Raw genomic sequence first — 17,930 nt, 5'->3', positions numbered from 1 at the left:
GTGTTATGCCTATGAGGTAGCCTAGTATAATTTCTATAATCAGAGGCAAAAAATTGCTCGCAAAATTTTGGACAAAACTACTAAGGCCCATTCTTGTAAAATTCCAATAGCGACGGTTTCGGATCATGTTGAAAGGACTTTTAGTACCGAAAATAACAATTCTCCTCTTTCTCTTATGAAGAAAAGTACTGCCTTACCTGCTGGTATTAACATTTCAGTACATGAAGTCCATAAGGCATTATACAACATTAAAGTTGACGCTTCACCAAGCCTTGATCATATAACAGTTCATGTATTACGGCACCTCAAGATTGCTAAATTTCTGACGTTACTCATCAACGCGATGCTTCATTTTTCCTACGTACCTACAAAACTCAAAATTGCCAGAACAATTTTAATACATAGGAGTGGAGAAAGAATGGAGACCTATAACCCTATATTCAGTGATTAGGAGAATAACTGAACGAGTACTAGATATGAGACTGTGTTGATATGTCATACTAAGTCCTCAACAGCGTGGCTTTGTGCCATTACCTGGAACTCATATCAGCGCTTCCCTCGTGAATGGTTGCCTCCAGGATGTGAAACTTAACAAAAAGGATTGTTGTGTCATTTTTTTAGAGGTCACAAAAGCATTTGACTCTATCAGACATGAACATATAAAACAATCTCTCCAACAATCTGAAATTCCTACTAACTTATGTAGACTAATTGAAGCATTTCTTACAAGAGCACTGTTCAAGTGGAAGTTGATCATAAGAAAGCAAAATCCTCGAAATTAAGTGTGGCGTAGCTCATGGGCCCCTATCTCACCATTGCTGTTTAATTTAGCAATCAATACTATAATAAAAAATCTCACTGACCATGACATATGCCAATGTTACGGCTATATTTTATCTGATGGTCTACCTCAGTTATCCTCATTTGCTTTCGCAGATGACTTAGTCATAATCAGCAAAACCGAAAGTGATGCTACTACCTTGTTAAATTTACCCGAAAGCAGCTTTGCAGAAATTGGTTTATATATCCATCCTGTTAAAAACAAATGTATAATCCTGAAGAAAGGAAAATTAACTGAAGGATACGTCACTACACTCGAAGGATCAATAATCCCATCGATAAAAACAAACAATGAACGAATCAAGTATTTAGGAATTGACTTCAACAACGAAATTTCTCTTGACAGACATAAACTATTTAGCAAAGTAACTTCTGGCTTATTGGTAAAAACAAAACTCCTAAAACCAGAGCAAAAAAATCAAGATTATTAATGAGTTTGTTTGGCCAAGTTTGATCTATCCTCTACAATGTGCCCCCCTGACGACTTTCAAACGTCTTTCTTAAAGATCTGGACAAAATTATAAGAAGTTCTGTAAGTTCTGTAAAAGAAATAATGATGCCCCAAATTCAATGCTGTATAGTGCCTACAAGGTCAGAGGGATGGGAATAATTTGTGCAGAATGGGAAGCCAGTATACAGCATTACAACATTTGTAATCGCTTACTCGATATTCAGGATGTTCACCTACAATATGTAAGGAAGTTACCTGAAGAACAAGATATAGCACTCTACAGGCTTCACATACCTACAAAGATTGATGGAAGAAAATTACGTGAAATTATGAGAAATCGATCCTTTCAGTAGTGGTGACAGTTGTCACATAAAGGAAAGGGAGTAGTGTTATATTCAGACTGTCTGAAAGCAAACTCCTGGATGACTCATAAATCCCCTCTGTCCTCTTCTGAATACATAAACGCAGTGAAGATGTCATGCAACCTCACCGCAGCCAGGTTGGTTCCAGTGGGTCATTCAACACAACCCGTTGCCACCAAAATGGCTTTAACGAGACAGAAACCCTTGGACATGTGCTGGGATTCTGCCAGAGCACTGAGCTAATGCGCAACCATCGGCAGCACCGTGTAAGAACGTCGATTGCTCAAGGCTTGAGACAGCATGGTGGGAGGTGCACGAGAAGGGTCACTGCATCTCTACCTATGACTAATTGGAGGGCTGACATCATAGCCATCAACAGAAAGGACATTAAAGCAATGGTCTTAGATCCCACCATTCGCTTTGATAGAGACCTAAATCAGGCTCGGGATGTGGACCTAGAAAAGCAAGCTATTTATGTCCCGTACTTGCCTTACTTGTCAACAAAGTATAAAATGCCTATCGATCGGTGGATTGTCAGAGGCCTGCTATTCGGAGCAAGAGGCGCCCTCCCTAGTCAGACATCGACCTTCCTACAAAATCTGAAAGTTCCGTTCTGCGAAATAGAAGACATAGTAGTACAAATACTGAGGGACTCTCTACAAATCATTCACTTCCATGAGAATGTGATTGACATTTTCTCCCACCTCACTAAACCTGAAAAAAAGAAGATAACAGCATTAACGATTAAATTTCCATAACTTCAATGAAATTGTAACTGTATTCCGGAACCAAATGGTCACCCTCATTGGAGGACGGATGATTTATTTCTTTAATAAAATATAAATTAAAAGTTCAAAACCAACATGATGTAACGTAAAATGACATGAGGAAAATGATGGTGTTACTGGATTTTCTGAAGGCCTATTGGTTATTTTATAAACAACCTCCAAGTTGAGGTTTCAGAGTGCTTCTGATCCTGTTGTAAATTATCCGAGAGAAAATTTTGTGTTGCAATCCAGAAGGGTTATTCATCTGTAATATCTGGGTTAGTTTTATTTCCTTTTTAAAAAAATGGATGGATTCCTTAAAAGACCTTCCATGGTTGACCGTCAAGGTGTCACCTGTGTGGGACTAGGTCCCGAATTATAAACCTCCGCTTTACCCTTACACAAAACAAACCAACAACACGCATATTTTCAACTGAGGAAAGGGCGCAAAGATCAGAGCGCCAGTACTGGAAGGACCGCAAAGCCCAAACAATCCCTTCAAAGAGACCTGAACGACGAACTGGCTAAAGTGATCCTATGTGGTCATAAAATAAGAATGGATGGATTATTCCTATGGGCCAGTACTACAGAATATACTATATATATATATATGATCCACATTCTTACTAGATGTTGGAGATTTATGATTGCAGGTTTTCCAGATTTCTGCAAAGACTAGGTCTACACCACATGCCTTGTAATGTTTTTAGTTCTTTAATTAAGAGTTCTACTTTGTTCATGGTTGGAGGATCTATTAGATTTGCGGTGGTTAAAATGGGGCGTGTTGGTTTTTACTCGAAATGTTTCTAGTGGGTTGTTGCAATTTAGAAGTTTGTTGAATTCTCTGCGAGGATCTCTGCTCTGCATGTTCTTGGTTACTATGGGCTAACTTTCCTGATTTATCTCTTAGCATTAATGTTGGGCGTTCATATTTTTGAAAACTGCTGAAAGTTTTGTAATAATCTTGTGTTTGTTGTTTCTGGAAAATCTCTTACTTTTTTCTTCCTTTTACAATTTGCTTTATGTTGCACTGACACAGATAGGTCTTATGGTGACGGGATAGGAAAGGCCTAGGAGTGGGAAGGAAGCGGTCATGGTTCTAATTAATGTACAGCCCTAGCATTTGGCTGGTGTGAAAATGGGAAACCATGGAAAACTACCTTCAGGGCTGCCGACAGTGGGGTTCGAACCCACTATCTCCCGGATGCAAGCTCACAGCTGTGCACCCCTAACCATACAGCCCACTTACTCGTCAATTCTCCTAAGGGTTTTTTTTACGATGTTTACATTTTGTTCGATGATTTTATGGGGTGACTTTCTTTATTTTATTACTTCTAAATTTGATTCTTCTGAGTTTTGGGCTTGATGGTTTATCCAAGCTTGGCGTCTTCTCTCTATCAACTGGTCACATTCTTCATTCTACCATTCGTGTTTCTTCCTGGGATTCATTGGAGCTAACTCTTCTGCTATCGATTTTAATTTATTCATACATTTATTTTTTTATTTATAAAACAGTTATAAATTGAGTCAAAACTAAAAATAAATGGCTTCAATAGGTCTTTTTTTATTTGTTACTAATTTTTAGGTCAAACTCCTTAAATAATGGTTCCAAATATGTAATTTCTGTTGCACTCTTTTGGTCCTTCCCTACAATACCGTGTCATCGACATAAAGCAAATGCCTTTAAACCACTGCTGGTATTACGTTGTTTCATTTCTTTCATGACTTCATCTATTACAGAAATAGATGAAAAGCAGTTTTGATAATGCACTGCCCTGTTTCATTTACTTTTTACAAACCAGTCTGAAAATCCATCTTTTTATCTGGACACAGCTCTCGAGAGGGTTGTATACCATTTTACCTTTGCTAATAAACAATCCTGGTACATTTCTCCACATTAGACATCCCCATAATTTGCCCCAAGGACAAATGACTTTCTCTGTATCTAAAATGACAAGGGTCATCTCTCTTTCTGTCCCCCCCCAGAGTTTCTCCATTATCATACTTGTTCCTCAAAACCTGCATTGTTGCTTCTCAAGCTGTGGTTTGGTAATAATAATAATTATTATTATTATTAATAATGTTCAATTACTTTTCTACAGCAATATATTTTGAGCAGCTTTAATTTTAAATTAGGACACTTCCACCTAATCAACACTTTTAACATTTATGTAGAATTTTATTCTATCTCATTTTTGCATCGACAAAAATAAATAAATAAATAAATAAATAAATAAATAAATAAATAAATAATTAATAATAATAATAATAATAATAATAATAATAATAATAATAATAATAATAATAATAATAATAATAATAATAATAATAATAATAATAAGAACCAGTCTGGCTTAAAGGAACAGGAAGTGCATCTTTCAACAATTAGGAACTTATATCAGAGGAGATACATTTGAAAGAAGAAACCAAATCAGAGTTGGCAGAGCCAGGACAAACGCAGTCTTTTACAGGTGTTAAGGATGGAAGATGGATGGGAAGACAAGTAAAACAAGCCATGTTGTTTGCAGATAATACAGTGATATGGGGGTGAGGATGAAATGGAAGTGCAAAAACAAGTAGATGTATGGAATCAAGAGATAGAAAAATTTGGGATGAAAGTAAGCACAGAGAAAAGTAAAACAATAGTGATGACAAGGGGAAGGAAGGAAGGAAGGAAGGAAGGAAGGAAGGAAGGAAGGAAGGAAGGAAGGAAGGAAGGAAGGAAGGAAGGAAGGAAGAGGAAAGATAAAACTGAATGGTAAAATTCTGGAAGTGGTTAAATGTTTCAAGTACTTGGGAAGTGTGATCACAGAGGATGGAAAGATAACCTAGGAAAGTGGGAAAAATAAATGGCTTCAAATATGACATGTTTTTGTTTGTTACTAATTTCTAGGCCAAACTCTTTAAATAATGGTTCAAAATATTTAAATTCTTTTGCACTCTTTTGGTCCTTCCCTACAATACCATGTCAGCGACATAAAGCAAATGCCTTTAAACTAATGCTGGTATTACGTTGTTTCTACCAGAATGTAAGGGGTATTTTGTGGAACCAAGATGTCCCAAAGAAATGTAACAAAGTATTATATTCAACCTATTATGAACCCATACTAACTTATGCAGCTGGATTGTGGACTACAACAAAACGAGAGGAGAGTAGAATATAGGCAGCGGAGATGAAATTCCTAAGAGGTATTGAGGGAAAGACCAGAAAGGATAGAATTAGAAACAAAGAGATAAGGAAAAGGACAGGAATATTGAAACTTCAAGACAGGATAGAAACAACAAAGCTAAGTGACATAGGGCATATGATGAGAATGGGAGAAGAGAGGGTGCCAAAAAAAGCTTTTCTGAGAAGTTAACACGAAAGAGACCATGAGGAAGACACCAAAAAAGGTGGGAGAGATTCAGTGTGGGAGTGCATAGAGAAGAGGGGAGGAAAACTAGAAGATGTACTTAAAAAAGGAGAAGAATGGTGGAGAGACAGGCAGTGATGGAAGTCCTTGATTCACAACCTGACCCGGGAAGCTGGAAACGGGAAATGAAGATGATGATGATATATGCATAGATGAACACACAGTTGGGCAGCTGGTCCCATGTTCCAAAGAAGACAAGTCCCATTTCAAATCAAACCTACTTCCGAAACCAAAGATGAAATGTGGTTCATTTCCCAATTTTCAAGTTGGTGCATTTGACGCATGGTAAAAACAAGGAATTTTCTCGATGACATTCCACCTTTGACAATATTCAGCAACCACCTTTCAAACTAATGAACTACCGGTACATTGAAACAAGGATACTTAGGGAGTCTACTGCCTCTCAAATAGTTGATATTTTAGAAAGTGTTTTTTATAGATTCATACTTTATTCACCAATAGCATTACAATGAAAACAAGAGGCTTCATTCACAAAAAGACTAAATTAGACAGCCGATAAGTTTTTAATAGTTACCAGTACTATTGAAGTTGGTGTAAAGTTTGAGTGATGAGTAAGGTTCTTAAAACTGTATTTTAATGTCTTTTCATGTGTAATGTGTTATTCATAAAAGTGTAGGACAAGAACAAAAGCTTTTACACTGAAAAAAAAACAAAAAAAAAAACAAAAAAAAAAACGGACATTTAAATGGTATTCCTAATTCAGGAATACAAAACCTAAAAGTTAGGAATGTAAATTTATATTACAGAGCATTTATCATTTATATCATTTGTAGTGATGCATAGTTTTTTAGGTTTTCAATGTAGCTGAGGATGGTCTTAATAACAGATCGAAACTGGTACTACTGTAAAAATGAGATAGAATAAAATTCTACATAAATTTTAAAAGTGTCGATTAGGTGGAAGTGTCCTAATTTAAAATTAAAGCTACTAAAACTGGAAAATCAACATGGGAATTATGAAAATCATAAATTATGACCAGCAATATGTGTCGGTGAATCAAGGATATGGTTCCTCTTTAGTGGTTTCTTTTGCTTTAATGGACTAAATTCTTTCTAATGACGAATGAATGAGTCAGAATATGTATAATTCCTTTTAATAGAGGTTACAAATGGAATTCCATCCTCAATAATTACTCTCAGAAATTGAAAATATATCCATTCAGAAAAATAGTTATAATGAGTCTTTCAAACCAAATGACACAGCTGAAGAATTATTCAAAACTATTATTAAAATTTATGACAGATAGAGGAGGCAATTTTGTTTCCCAAAGATGACCCTAGCCCAAGAACTCTCCCTCTCCCTCAATTTCATTATCCATTAATCAAAAGATTCCACAGTATATATTCATGATAACAACATGCTCATTAACTTACCATTGATAATGGTTTCAAATAGAAGTTTAATGAAGTTTAGAAAACAAAAAAAGCAATATCTATATATCACATCCCATGAATATATAAAAAGGGCAGTCCCAAAATAAATAAAACATTGGAAAAGCATATAAGGGGTAAAGTCAAAAGGGAGAAAATAATCTTATAAGAATATTTAATTACATATGGTATATCTAATTTTCTTGCATTTTCCAGGAATTTCTATCAAACATTTCAAATATATTTTAATTTCTGTGTTCATGTCATTTAAAATTCTGGATATGGTTCTAATTCTCAAACATGAACATACCAAACATTGTTATTTTTATAAAATTTATTCAACAGAGTTCATTATATTATTGGATACTTACATTAAGAACATTACATTGTGTCCATAATTCATCACAGCCTAACATTAGCAAATAACATAATCTCTATGCTTCTATACTTTATGCTTATAAAATAAAAGGACTACTGGAGTAATATGCTGTATAGCTCAAGAAAACAGAGCTAGTTCTATCCTAAACATGAGATTAGACTTACAAAAAACACATTCAAAATTCAGATTTGAAGTAGAAAATTCAGGTCTAAATAAAATCTTAAAATTACAGTCACATGAAGGCTGGATTGTTTTATAACAGATATTGTAACTGTCTTTTCCTAAGATCACATCCATCCAGAATATAGTAAAACCAGTAACTAATTTAGTTTCACTTCAATGGACCATCCTTTCTAGAAATAACCAAGCAATTAAGGTTAATATTTGATGGAAGCCAACAGTTAGATGAGTTTTCCAAGTCCAGCAACATGGCTACAAATTTTAAAATGCCACTGGAATCCCAACAAAAATTACCTCTTATATTCCAAATCAGTTCTTTATATATTGTGTGTATATATATATATATATATATATATATATGAGAGAAATTATAATTCACATCAAGTTTTAAGCTTCTGTAATGTAACTGATGCATCTAGACTAATCATTTGCAGATAAAAAAATAAAATTAAAAAACTCTGTAACATCTATTCCCTTCATAAACAAGTCACTTAACTGCACATGAAGAAATAATATACACAGAATACTGGATCAACAAATACATACTATTGTAATGACAGATAATAATCACAGTTAGAAAAGTTGTTATAAGAGAAAACACAGAAACATGCATATATGGAGTGATAGTTTTCAAAGAAAAAAACAGAGTTCTTGAACAGCTCCATTATGTTCTTCAACACCATACTGCCGTGCATCAATATTGGAATGAATACCTTTTGGTATCAAATGGTCCAATTTCAACACTCCTCTGACCACAGAAGTGCTATTGTGTGATGCTCCGATAATAGGAGAGACGACTTCAGGTTGTGAAATATGGTATTTCATATACAACATTGTAAAAAAATTAGGTTCTTTTAATTTATTTTTAATCTTAATTATTATTATTATTTGAACATTTCAGACAAATTACATATCTCCAATGACAAATGGATTTGATTGTTCAAATAACACACAGTACAAATATAATACATGTACAATAGTCATAATCTGAACAGAAATGATATCAAAAATATAATGGTATTCGTCACATCCTTAAATTACATTTGTGAAAAACCCTTCAGATTTATAAATATCGAACAGGAATGAAGAAAAGGTGAAAAAATAACTTGTCACCTTTCATGCAGTATTTCTTGTAAGAGAGATGTTCAGTATTTCAAAGTTCACTTTCCTGACTTACATTATGCCCAGTTGCATAAATCTAGAGAATGAACCATTAGAGTGTACATAAATTTCAAATTGTTTTCAGATATAAAACTCTATCTTAATATGAATCTGGCCAGAACTACAGAATATGTAATGAAAATGTGCATTTTATTTAAAGACCGCATAATTTACCTTTTCATGAAACAGCTGTAATTTCATAAATTATAGCTACCAAGAATTACACTTTTAAAAAATATTTAAAATAAGAGTGCTATGCTTAAGTTACACAAATAATTATTGATCCTTTAAAAACTACCACTGCTTCACAATCACTGAATTATTAATGTAAGAGAATGTAGCATTAGCAAACAAAGAATACTGACCAAAAAATATAGTGTTGTGGGTGTTGATGTTGCTAGGAGAGCAATTCTAAGTTTTTTAAATAGGAGTAAACAATCTGGATGCTATGCATAACTAAATATTATAACAGAATCCACAACCTGCTGCAACGTTTAAAATTATTTTCTATAACAGCATATAGATAGGTAATTGGTTTTACTTTTGAGGTTTTCAAGAGACACCGAAGTGCTGGGATTTTGTCTGGCAGGAGTTCATGCCCGTAAATCTACTGACACGAGGCTGACGTATAAGTACCTTCAAATACCACCAGACTGAGCCGGGACTGAACCCGCCAACTTGAGCTCAGAAGGCCAGTGCTTTACTATCTGAGCTTCTAAGTCCAGCAACAGTAGGCTGACATAATGACAAACACGCAGATATATTAACTCTGTGAAATAATTTCCTCCTGGTCTATTAATATACAGCTTACCTTAAACAATATCATCACCTCTTCTCCTAATTTAGTACAAACTACAGATGTATCAGTGCCATCAATAATGAATGGATCAGTTGCATTTTCTTGTTTACTATACATTCCCAGAACCATTGCAATATCGTATAATCACAACAGAACTAGAACAGCAACAATAACATATTCCAATGTTTGATGAATCACAATACAGTGGAACCTCGATAATTCAAAGCCCGTCAATTCAAAATCCCCCACTATCGGCAGCCCTGAAGATGGTTTTCCGTGGTTTCCCATTTTCACACCAGGCAAATGCTGGGGCTGTCCCTTAATTAAGGCCACGGCCGCTTCCTTCCAACTCCTAGGCCTTTCCCATCCCATCGTCGCCATAAGACCTATCTGTGTCGGTGCGACGTAAAGCCCCTAGCAAAAAAAAAAATATATATAAAAAATAATAATAATAATTTAAAAAAAAATCCTACCTAATTCGAAGAAGCTCTCATTCCCAGAAACATGAGATACGGTTTTGCAATGACGCTCCCAATGCCGAATTCAGACTTTTAACTGAAAACTGCCTTTACATTTAAAACAATATTATTTTACAGAGTAATTTAAATTCAAAATATATCCACGTCATGATAGAACACGTCTTCCGGAATGTGCAGGGGTAGCTTTCCGCACTTTCACTCACTTCGGTGTCATCCAGTGTGCTTCATATTTGCTAAGTTTGGGTGAAGTCTTAATTCTTTTGTATTCAGCATTTTAAGAAATGCTACAATATCATGTAGCAAGCAGTGTACAGAGAAGCAGAATCCGCAAACACTGATGATGCCGAGAGTTGGCGAAAAAGTGTGGCTCGTACAATCAATTCATACGCGCCGAACAACATTGTCAATGCCGATGAAACTGCATTTTTTTTAAATGGCGAGCCCAAATGGACTTGTGGTTTTAAAAGAGAGGAGTACCAGCCAGGAAATCGTACAAGGGTGGGGGTCATTGTATTGTGTTGCAAGGCACACGGAAGCGAGAGACTTCCTCCCCTCGTCATAGGAAAGTTTGATAAGCCACAATGTTTTAAGGGCGTCTGACACTTTCTGTGCAAATACAAGGCATCTAAAAAAATGCCAACAATACAGTAATCCAAGAAATAAAGCATTTGCACTGGGGAGCCAGCGTTATTTGTCCTCGTCTTTGAATTGTTTTTTTCTTTTATTGTGTGAGGTTATGTTTGCCAGTGATTTATCCAAGTGCATTGTTTGAATAATGTAAATACATCTTGTTGGATACATTTTAGAATTATTTTTTTTTCAATTGCATTTGAAAAGTTTGAATTGTGAATCAAGGTTAATTGCATGCAGTAACGGGTCTGATATTTTGTGAGACAGCAAGGGTTGGCATTTCTGAATTACGAGCTGCCGGTTAATTCAAAATAACGTAATTCGAAGTCCGATTTTTGCATCCCAATGACTTCAAATTAACGAGATTTTACTACATTAACAGAGGATCACATCAAACAAATCATTGTCTATGCTGAACAGTGAAAGGCAGAACAAAGGCCACACTGCTATGCTGGAAAATGGAAAACAGTACAGAAACATGACTGAATGAAGCAAAAATAAATAGATATGTAGATTGTACAATAGTGTGTCACAGAGAACAAAATATCTTGGCATTTAGTCTCAATCTTTGTGAGCAGAGAAGTGTGCGAGAAAGGAACTAACATTATCATCAAAATCACACATACATATACCATCAGCCTAGACAATACTTAAAATTTTATGTTACATGTTTATGTAATGCAGTAATAAACATATTAATACACCGGCAGGAAATTATTTCACAGAGTTAATATATATGCATGTTTATGTAATGTGGTAATAAACATTTAACATAATTTGAGTACTGACTAGGCTGATGCTATATGTAGTGTATGTGTGGTTTTAATGATAAGATTGTACTCAATCGTAGTCAATACAGACCATTTATAAATATTTAACCAATATGGTTAAGATAATAAAGAAACTAACAGTTCTGATGTAAAATAATAGGACAATTTTCTGTATCTTTATCCTGACATTTTATTCTTCCTTTTATCTCTTCCACCTCTCTCCAACATTTATAAAATGGCAAGATATACGGACATACATATCCACAGATAAGTGAAAAGTTTTATTGGGCCAATGGCATTTTCATGAGGAGTGCATTCCAACCGTTTCAAATGAGCATCAATCAATTATGCAACTGTGCAGGAACCCAAAAGCAAGATGGGACAGACTATGCCAGTAGAAACTTTGAAGTACTTTGTATATACAGTATATATATAGCAGTGGGTTGCTATTCACTATGCTTTAATTCTTCTTATACAATACTTCAACAAACAATAAATTATAAAAATCAAAGCAAAAAATGCTTTCTAGAAATCAATTAATTTCATATGAGTAACACAAAATATTGGAATTTCAATATATACAAAAACATTAGTTCCATACATTACATATATACATTTCTTTCAACAATTTACCTTTAATATCCTTTTCCAGTCACTTCTTGTAGCAGATCAACACATTCTTAGTATGAGTGTATTGGTTGCATTTACTTACTGAGTTTCTCATAGCTTCATTCACATTCCAAATTATGGTCATTACAAAAATTTACCTTTATCATAATCATCAGCAGCAAGGATCATTAATATTAAGTCTGAAAAAGGAAACAAACACCCATTAACATCAATTACATTATGAATAATATTCAGTCAAAGCTAGCACTAAAAATACTATGATATGGATAGTCATATATCTGCACACAACTGTCAAATATGGATCAAAGTTTTTAAAGACAGTTTGCTTTGTTGAATATGGTGTAAACCCAAACAACTATTATGCATAGTAATCCAGTTTAAGAAAGTGTTAATCAATACAGTCAAAATATTATAACAAAAAACTTGCCAGCATTTTTAATGATAATCTGCTTTACAATTAATTTTATAATAGAAAAGAATCTACCAACATAAGCATGACTCTCACATCTTTGAAACATGCCGTTATTATCAAGGATGTTGAAGGATTTTGGGATAATATGCCACATGATATAATTTATAACTGCTTTTATTTTGCCTACTTCTATAAAAGTCATTATTGAAGTCAAATTGTGATTTATGGATTCATCATAATGAATTTATGTTGAATGATCACAAGGATTACCAGAAAAGAGACAGTTGTGCATTCATAACTAAAGTTAACAATAAGATATGTTATGAAGGAAATTTGTCACAAGTGGAACAAAAAAACCTTGACAGATAATAAGAATCCCATCATAGTTAATAGGATTACATTGAACTATAGCATATGGAGCAAGAGATGATGATGATAATAATTTATTTTATTTTACATTTTATGGCCTACATTGGACCACTCTAGACAATTATACAAAGAATTTCTTTAATAATAATAATAACAACAAAAATAATAATGTTATTGGCTTTATGTCCCACTAATTAAGTTTATGGTTTACAGAGATGCCGAGGTGCCAGAACTTTGTCTTGCAGGAGTTCTTTTATGTGTCAGTAAATCTACCGATACAAGGATGGCGTATTTGAGCATCTTCAAATACCATTGGACCGAGCCTGGATCAAACCTGCCAAGTTGGGGTCAGAAGGCCAGCGCCTCAACCATCTGAGCCACTGAGCCCGGCAGGAGCAAGAGAAAATGAGAATTAAATTTTATGGACTACGAGAAACAGGCGCGTACCAGACGATACATATTATTCTTCCAAACTCTTCTTTGTTGATGAACTAATTTGGATATCATGAAATATATACATTTAAAACACTAGGCTGATTTTTGTTACCCTGAGTTTGAGAGAACAGCTGAATGGACTGATATGGTAAAGCACTTGAGAAAGTGGCTGTGATACAGTAACAAAATTCAGGTATGTATGCATTACACAGGTTTATAACTAAGCAGTTTTGGAGAAGTGCTTACACCTCAAGCAGTACAAGGGAGACTAAAAGGAAGAGTTAAATGAGAACCAAAACTGAAAAATGTAAGTTAGGACAAAGCTGTGAAAGAAGAAAACAAAGAAAGCCCTGGGCCTACTGTAAAAATGTACTCAAATTCTGAAATAATACAAGGATCACAAGTCTCGGTGCATTACCAAAGTGAATGTGGCAAGACAAGACAAGACAAGACAGGACAGGACAGGATGTACTAACCTCTACTGAAGAACACTCAACGTAGTACTTAAAGCCTCAAGAGATATCTGACTTAACCGAGATGAATGAAACCTTATGGACTGAATTGGAGTGGCAACAGCCATGGAAAATAAGAACATAGATAGCACTTCTGTCCGAATTTCAATCCAATGTCTTCGAAAACTGTAAAAGTAGTTAGCGGGATGTAAAACCAATAACATTATTATTAATTTCCATTTGATGATATAAGTTTCTGTTACGTAAAATATGTGTCAATACATCATAATAATCAGCAGCCCGATGCAATGAAAAAAAGATTAAGAATGTTATTTCCACCTCAAATGAACAAAGAATAAGTAATTCTACTTACCTAGGCTCATTTTGATGTCTGCCACACTATTATACCAATGATTACAGCAAGTATAACAGCCAAGCAAATTGCTAGGATACATTTCTTCCTTCTGACCTTTGACTGAAAAACACCAAATAAAACTTAATTACTCTCAAACTATGGAAATAAAATGTTTATAGTACACTACTCTACAATGTAATCAATTATTTCATCATGCCACATTTTCCTGTATTTTAAATATTTGAATTTCTCTTATACATTTCACACTTTTTTGGGTTCTTTTTACGCCAACTCATTTGTTTCAGAGGTCACAATTAAGGTTGTATTCTTCTCATTTTACTTTATTTTAGTCATACTTTTATTCACTTATTCATTTCTTACACTTATGCGACCATATTTTTAAATCCCTGGAGGTATCGAACATAATTTATACGTTTAAATAAAGATTCTGTTTTACCTTGCATTTGCTGCAAAAATGTACGTAAGAATGCATATATTTGCTGTAGACTACTCTTCTAGGTAATTATCCTTTGATGCCACGAGAATGAGGTCATAAGCTTGCCTGAGTAGCAACCTTAAAGATATTTATGGAATCGTTCACTGCTTGGTTAAGCATCAGTAAGCCATTACCGCTAGCAACAAGCTGATATCAATTATAGTGCATCGCAACAACATGAGTAATAAGAAAAAGTTCATTACGATCAACGAGAAGCTGAATATATTAAAAATTGTGAATGAAAGTGGCAATAAGAAGTAGTAGATGTTGCCAAGGAATTAGGTATTGTTCTGTTCCCCCTAAATTATATTGTGGGGAAAGCAACAGAGAGTGAAGAAAGCATGTATGTATTTAGACCGTCCAGCAATAAAAGTATTCAGATTTAACACGGAAAACACACACGCCTTGAAGATAACGGTCCCAGCAGGACAGAACACTATCCCTATTAGCGGATCTATCCTTAGTGTAAAAGCAACTGAACAACCGACCAGGCTCGGTACAGATTTTCATGCCTCAATGTGCTGGCTACATAAATTTATGATTAGCATGTGTGGTAAAAGTAATGTTGACATTAATGCTATACACGAGTGGAAAGGAAGTCGTTTGAAGGAACTGACATCCCAGTACGCGCCTAAAAACGTACTTAATGCTGACGAGATAGGTCTTTTTCATTCAATGCCTGACCAAACGTTGGCATTCTAAAAAGAGATCTGTCATGGTGCGAAATGCAGTAAGGAACAACTGACTGTTCTTTATGTGCAAATAGTGACATAACAGAAAAAGTGCCTCCTTTAGCCAAAGGAAAATTTGCAAAGATACTGTTTTAAAAACATTGTGACGCTCCAGACGAAATACACGAGTAATAAGAACTCGTGGACCATGACAAAAGTACTTGAAGATTAAGAGTAATACATCTTAATTGTTTAACAATTTAAAAGACTTTGTGATGGTATAGTAGATTACCCACCATAATATTTTTGGTGAAAGCATGCATAACCTTCCAAGTAGAGCAGAAAGATGGCAGATTCTTGGTAGTCAGTGAAAGTATCAGCTCGTGTACACTGATGAGCAAATGAATCAGAGATACCTGGCCAGTAGCATGTAGCTCCCCCTTTTGCACTGATGATACAGTGAGGCATAGCATGGACTCCACAGGACACTGGAAGCATTTGGTAGCCTCCCGTATCGCATGGATGTTGGTCAGGGCAGGATCCAAGATGAGCATATCCCTTTCAACAGAATCCTGACATGTTCAATGGAACCAAGATGGGCCTGAGGGCCAGACTAGTATCCTCATGTCTGTGCACTTTCTCACTCAGTTTCATTCAACATGATTCATTTAATCTTCATTATCTTCTTAAGTGAGGTTGGCATCAGGATGGGAATCCAGCTGTTTATTTATTTAGTCGTACGGTGATTACGATCTATGAAGCAGGTTTTTAAAGTAAGTACCGTTTTTACATATGGCCGCTACAGAACTTCAGTCGTCGTTCAAAGCATGCGCGCTCAGTACGTGCATCTATACACTACTTGCATAAAGTGAATTTCATTATAAAGCCCGTACTGTCGTACGTATACTTATAAGGTATGGTCAAATGTTCCACCTTTACAATACTAACATTTTTGAAAATTTAATTATTTAAATAACATTTAACGAAACATGTTTCATCTATCTTGTAGGCATCATCAGCCGATTAAGATCATGCACAAAGGACAAGGACAAAAACACATTAAAAATAATTTGGAATGCCGAATGCGTCAGTTAAAATGTTGAAGAATATGCTGGAATGTTCTGAGCACAAGACTTGAATAGTGTTAAAAGTGAAAATTAAAATATTGTACACATGGGAAGGTTCAATAAAATTGGTAATAGAGTCCTTCTTAACGTGATGATGTTGTGTTGACATACAGTTTGCCGATGCGTCGGTATAAACTTGGTGATATGGAGCACAATGTTTAGTTCCAGTAGAACTAATAATAAAATTCATTTTATGCAATGATTATGCCAACCAGGCAAATAAAGCTAACACCTATTTGAATTACAAGATTAAGCTATCAAAATTAAGCAAGGACATCGGTTTTTTTGAAGAAATGTTTACAAAATGAACCTTTAGCTAATTTCTTGAAGTTTAATCAAAACAAGAATACTTCTTTTTGGCATAGCAAAACCCACTAAGTCCAATTCACTATGGATTAGAAATGGAATTAAGTTCCTATACAGGAAAAAATCTCTACTCAACATTAAATTATATGAAGCACATCTAGTTGCTTCGTCCACCCTAACCCCCTTCGAATGGGATTCTTTTCAGAAATTCGCATTTACGAAAATAGAAAATGTTATTACAAAAAAACAGACCACTCTAGACAACAAATTCAACACGCTTGTGCTTAATAAGAATTCTAGTAAAAACTCACCTTCACACAATAGGCATATTAATGAATCCGACTCTGGAGACTTGAAGTTCCACGACCCTGTTATAAATCTTTCTGATACCCAACTTAGCGCTTCAGATATAAACATCTTGGAAAAAAGGCCCTAAATTCAATTGGCCTACTGCCTTTAAATTAAAAGATGCTATTGCCATTACTGTTGAAGCTGAGAATGCTATACAAAAACTGCCAGTTGACAAACAAGAATTAGATTCAACTTTCGTAAAAAACTCTCTAGCCTACTTGAAATCAACAAATCCACAGCTTCTTTATTCCCTAAAAATGCCATTGATTCTTTAAGACAAGTCACGAAAGCGGACAAGGGCAATGCTACAGTTATTATGAACAAAGAGACCTGGTAGAAATTCAGTAAGACTTACATTACTGTTATAGCATTATAAGGATGTAATATGTTGGAAATCTTAAGTGGAATACCTTGTGCAGGAGCGATGTATTCACTGCAATAGTTAAGAACCCAGCTGTCATCCCCCAGAAGTAATTTTGCCTTTATAACTTAATAGAAGTTATCACGCGCCATAGACCATCGCCTAAGTACGTACCAGCATTTCCATTGGGTGAGACACTATGGGATATGACGTCACTCCTAGCAATGAAGTAAGTGAATTCCGTTACCAACCCGCGCACAAGAAATACACAACTGCACAATAAATACACAGACCAATGAAGGTGTCACGCGGGATACTAGAGGCCTAGGGCCGCTTAGCGGCT

General features: G+C 35.0%; 1 protein-coding gene across 5 annotated transcripts in view; it reads right to left on the bottom strand.

Moving 5' to 3' along the window:
* Window positions 1-10,207: 10,207 nt before the first annotated feature.
* The window catches only part of Syx7 (syntaxin 7), a 70,520-nt gene continuing 62,797 nt past the window's right edge, over window positions 10,208-17,930 (bottom strand). For all 5 annotated transcript variants that reach the window (XM_067146807.2, XM_067146808.2, XM_067146810.2 and 2 more), the window contains 2 exons: window positions 14,294-14,395; window positions 10,208-12,431 (listed from right to left, as the gene is read on the bottom strand). In XM_067146807.2, coding sequence (XP_067002908.1) covers window positions 14,300-14,395 — 96 coding nt within the window. In that variant the 3' untranslated portion in view covers window positions 10,208-12,431; window positions 14,294-14,299. The remainder of the gene's footprint in view (window positions 12,432-14,293; window positions 14,396-17,930) is intronic.

Source organism: Anabrus simplex, chromosome 5 (assembly GCF_040414725.1).
Source record: "Anabrus simplex isolate iqAnaSimp1 chromosome 5, ASM4041472v1, whole genome shotgun sequence".
NCBI classification, from domain to species: Eukaryota; Metazoa; Arthropoda; class Insecta; order Orthoptera; family Tettigoniidae; genus Anabrus; species Anabrus simplex.
The sequence above is the reverse complement of the archived record's forward strand: the minus strand, read 5'-3'. Positions and strand labels throughout refer to the sequence as shown.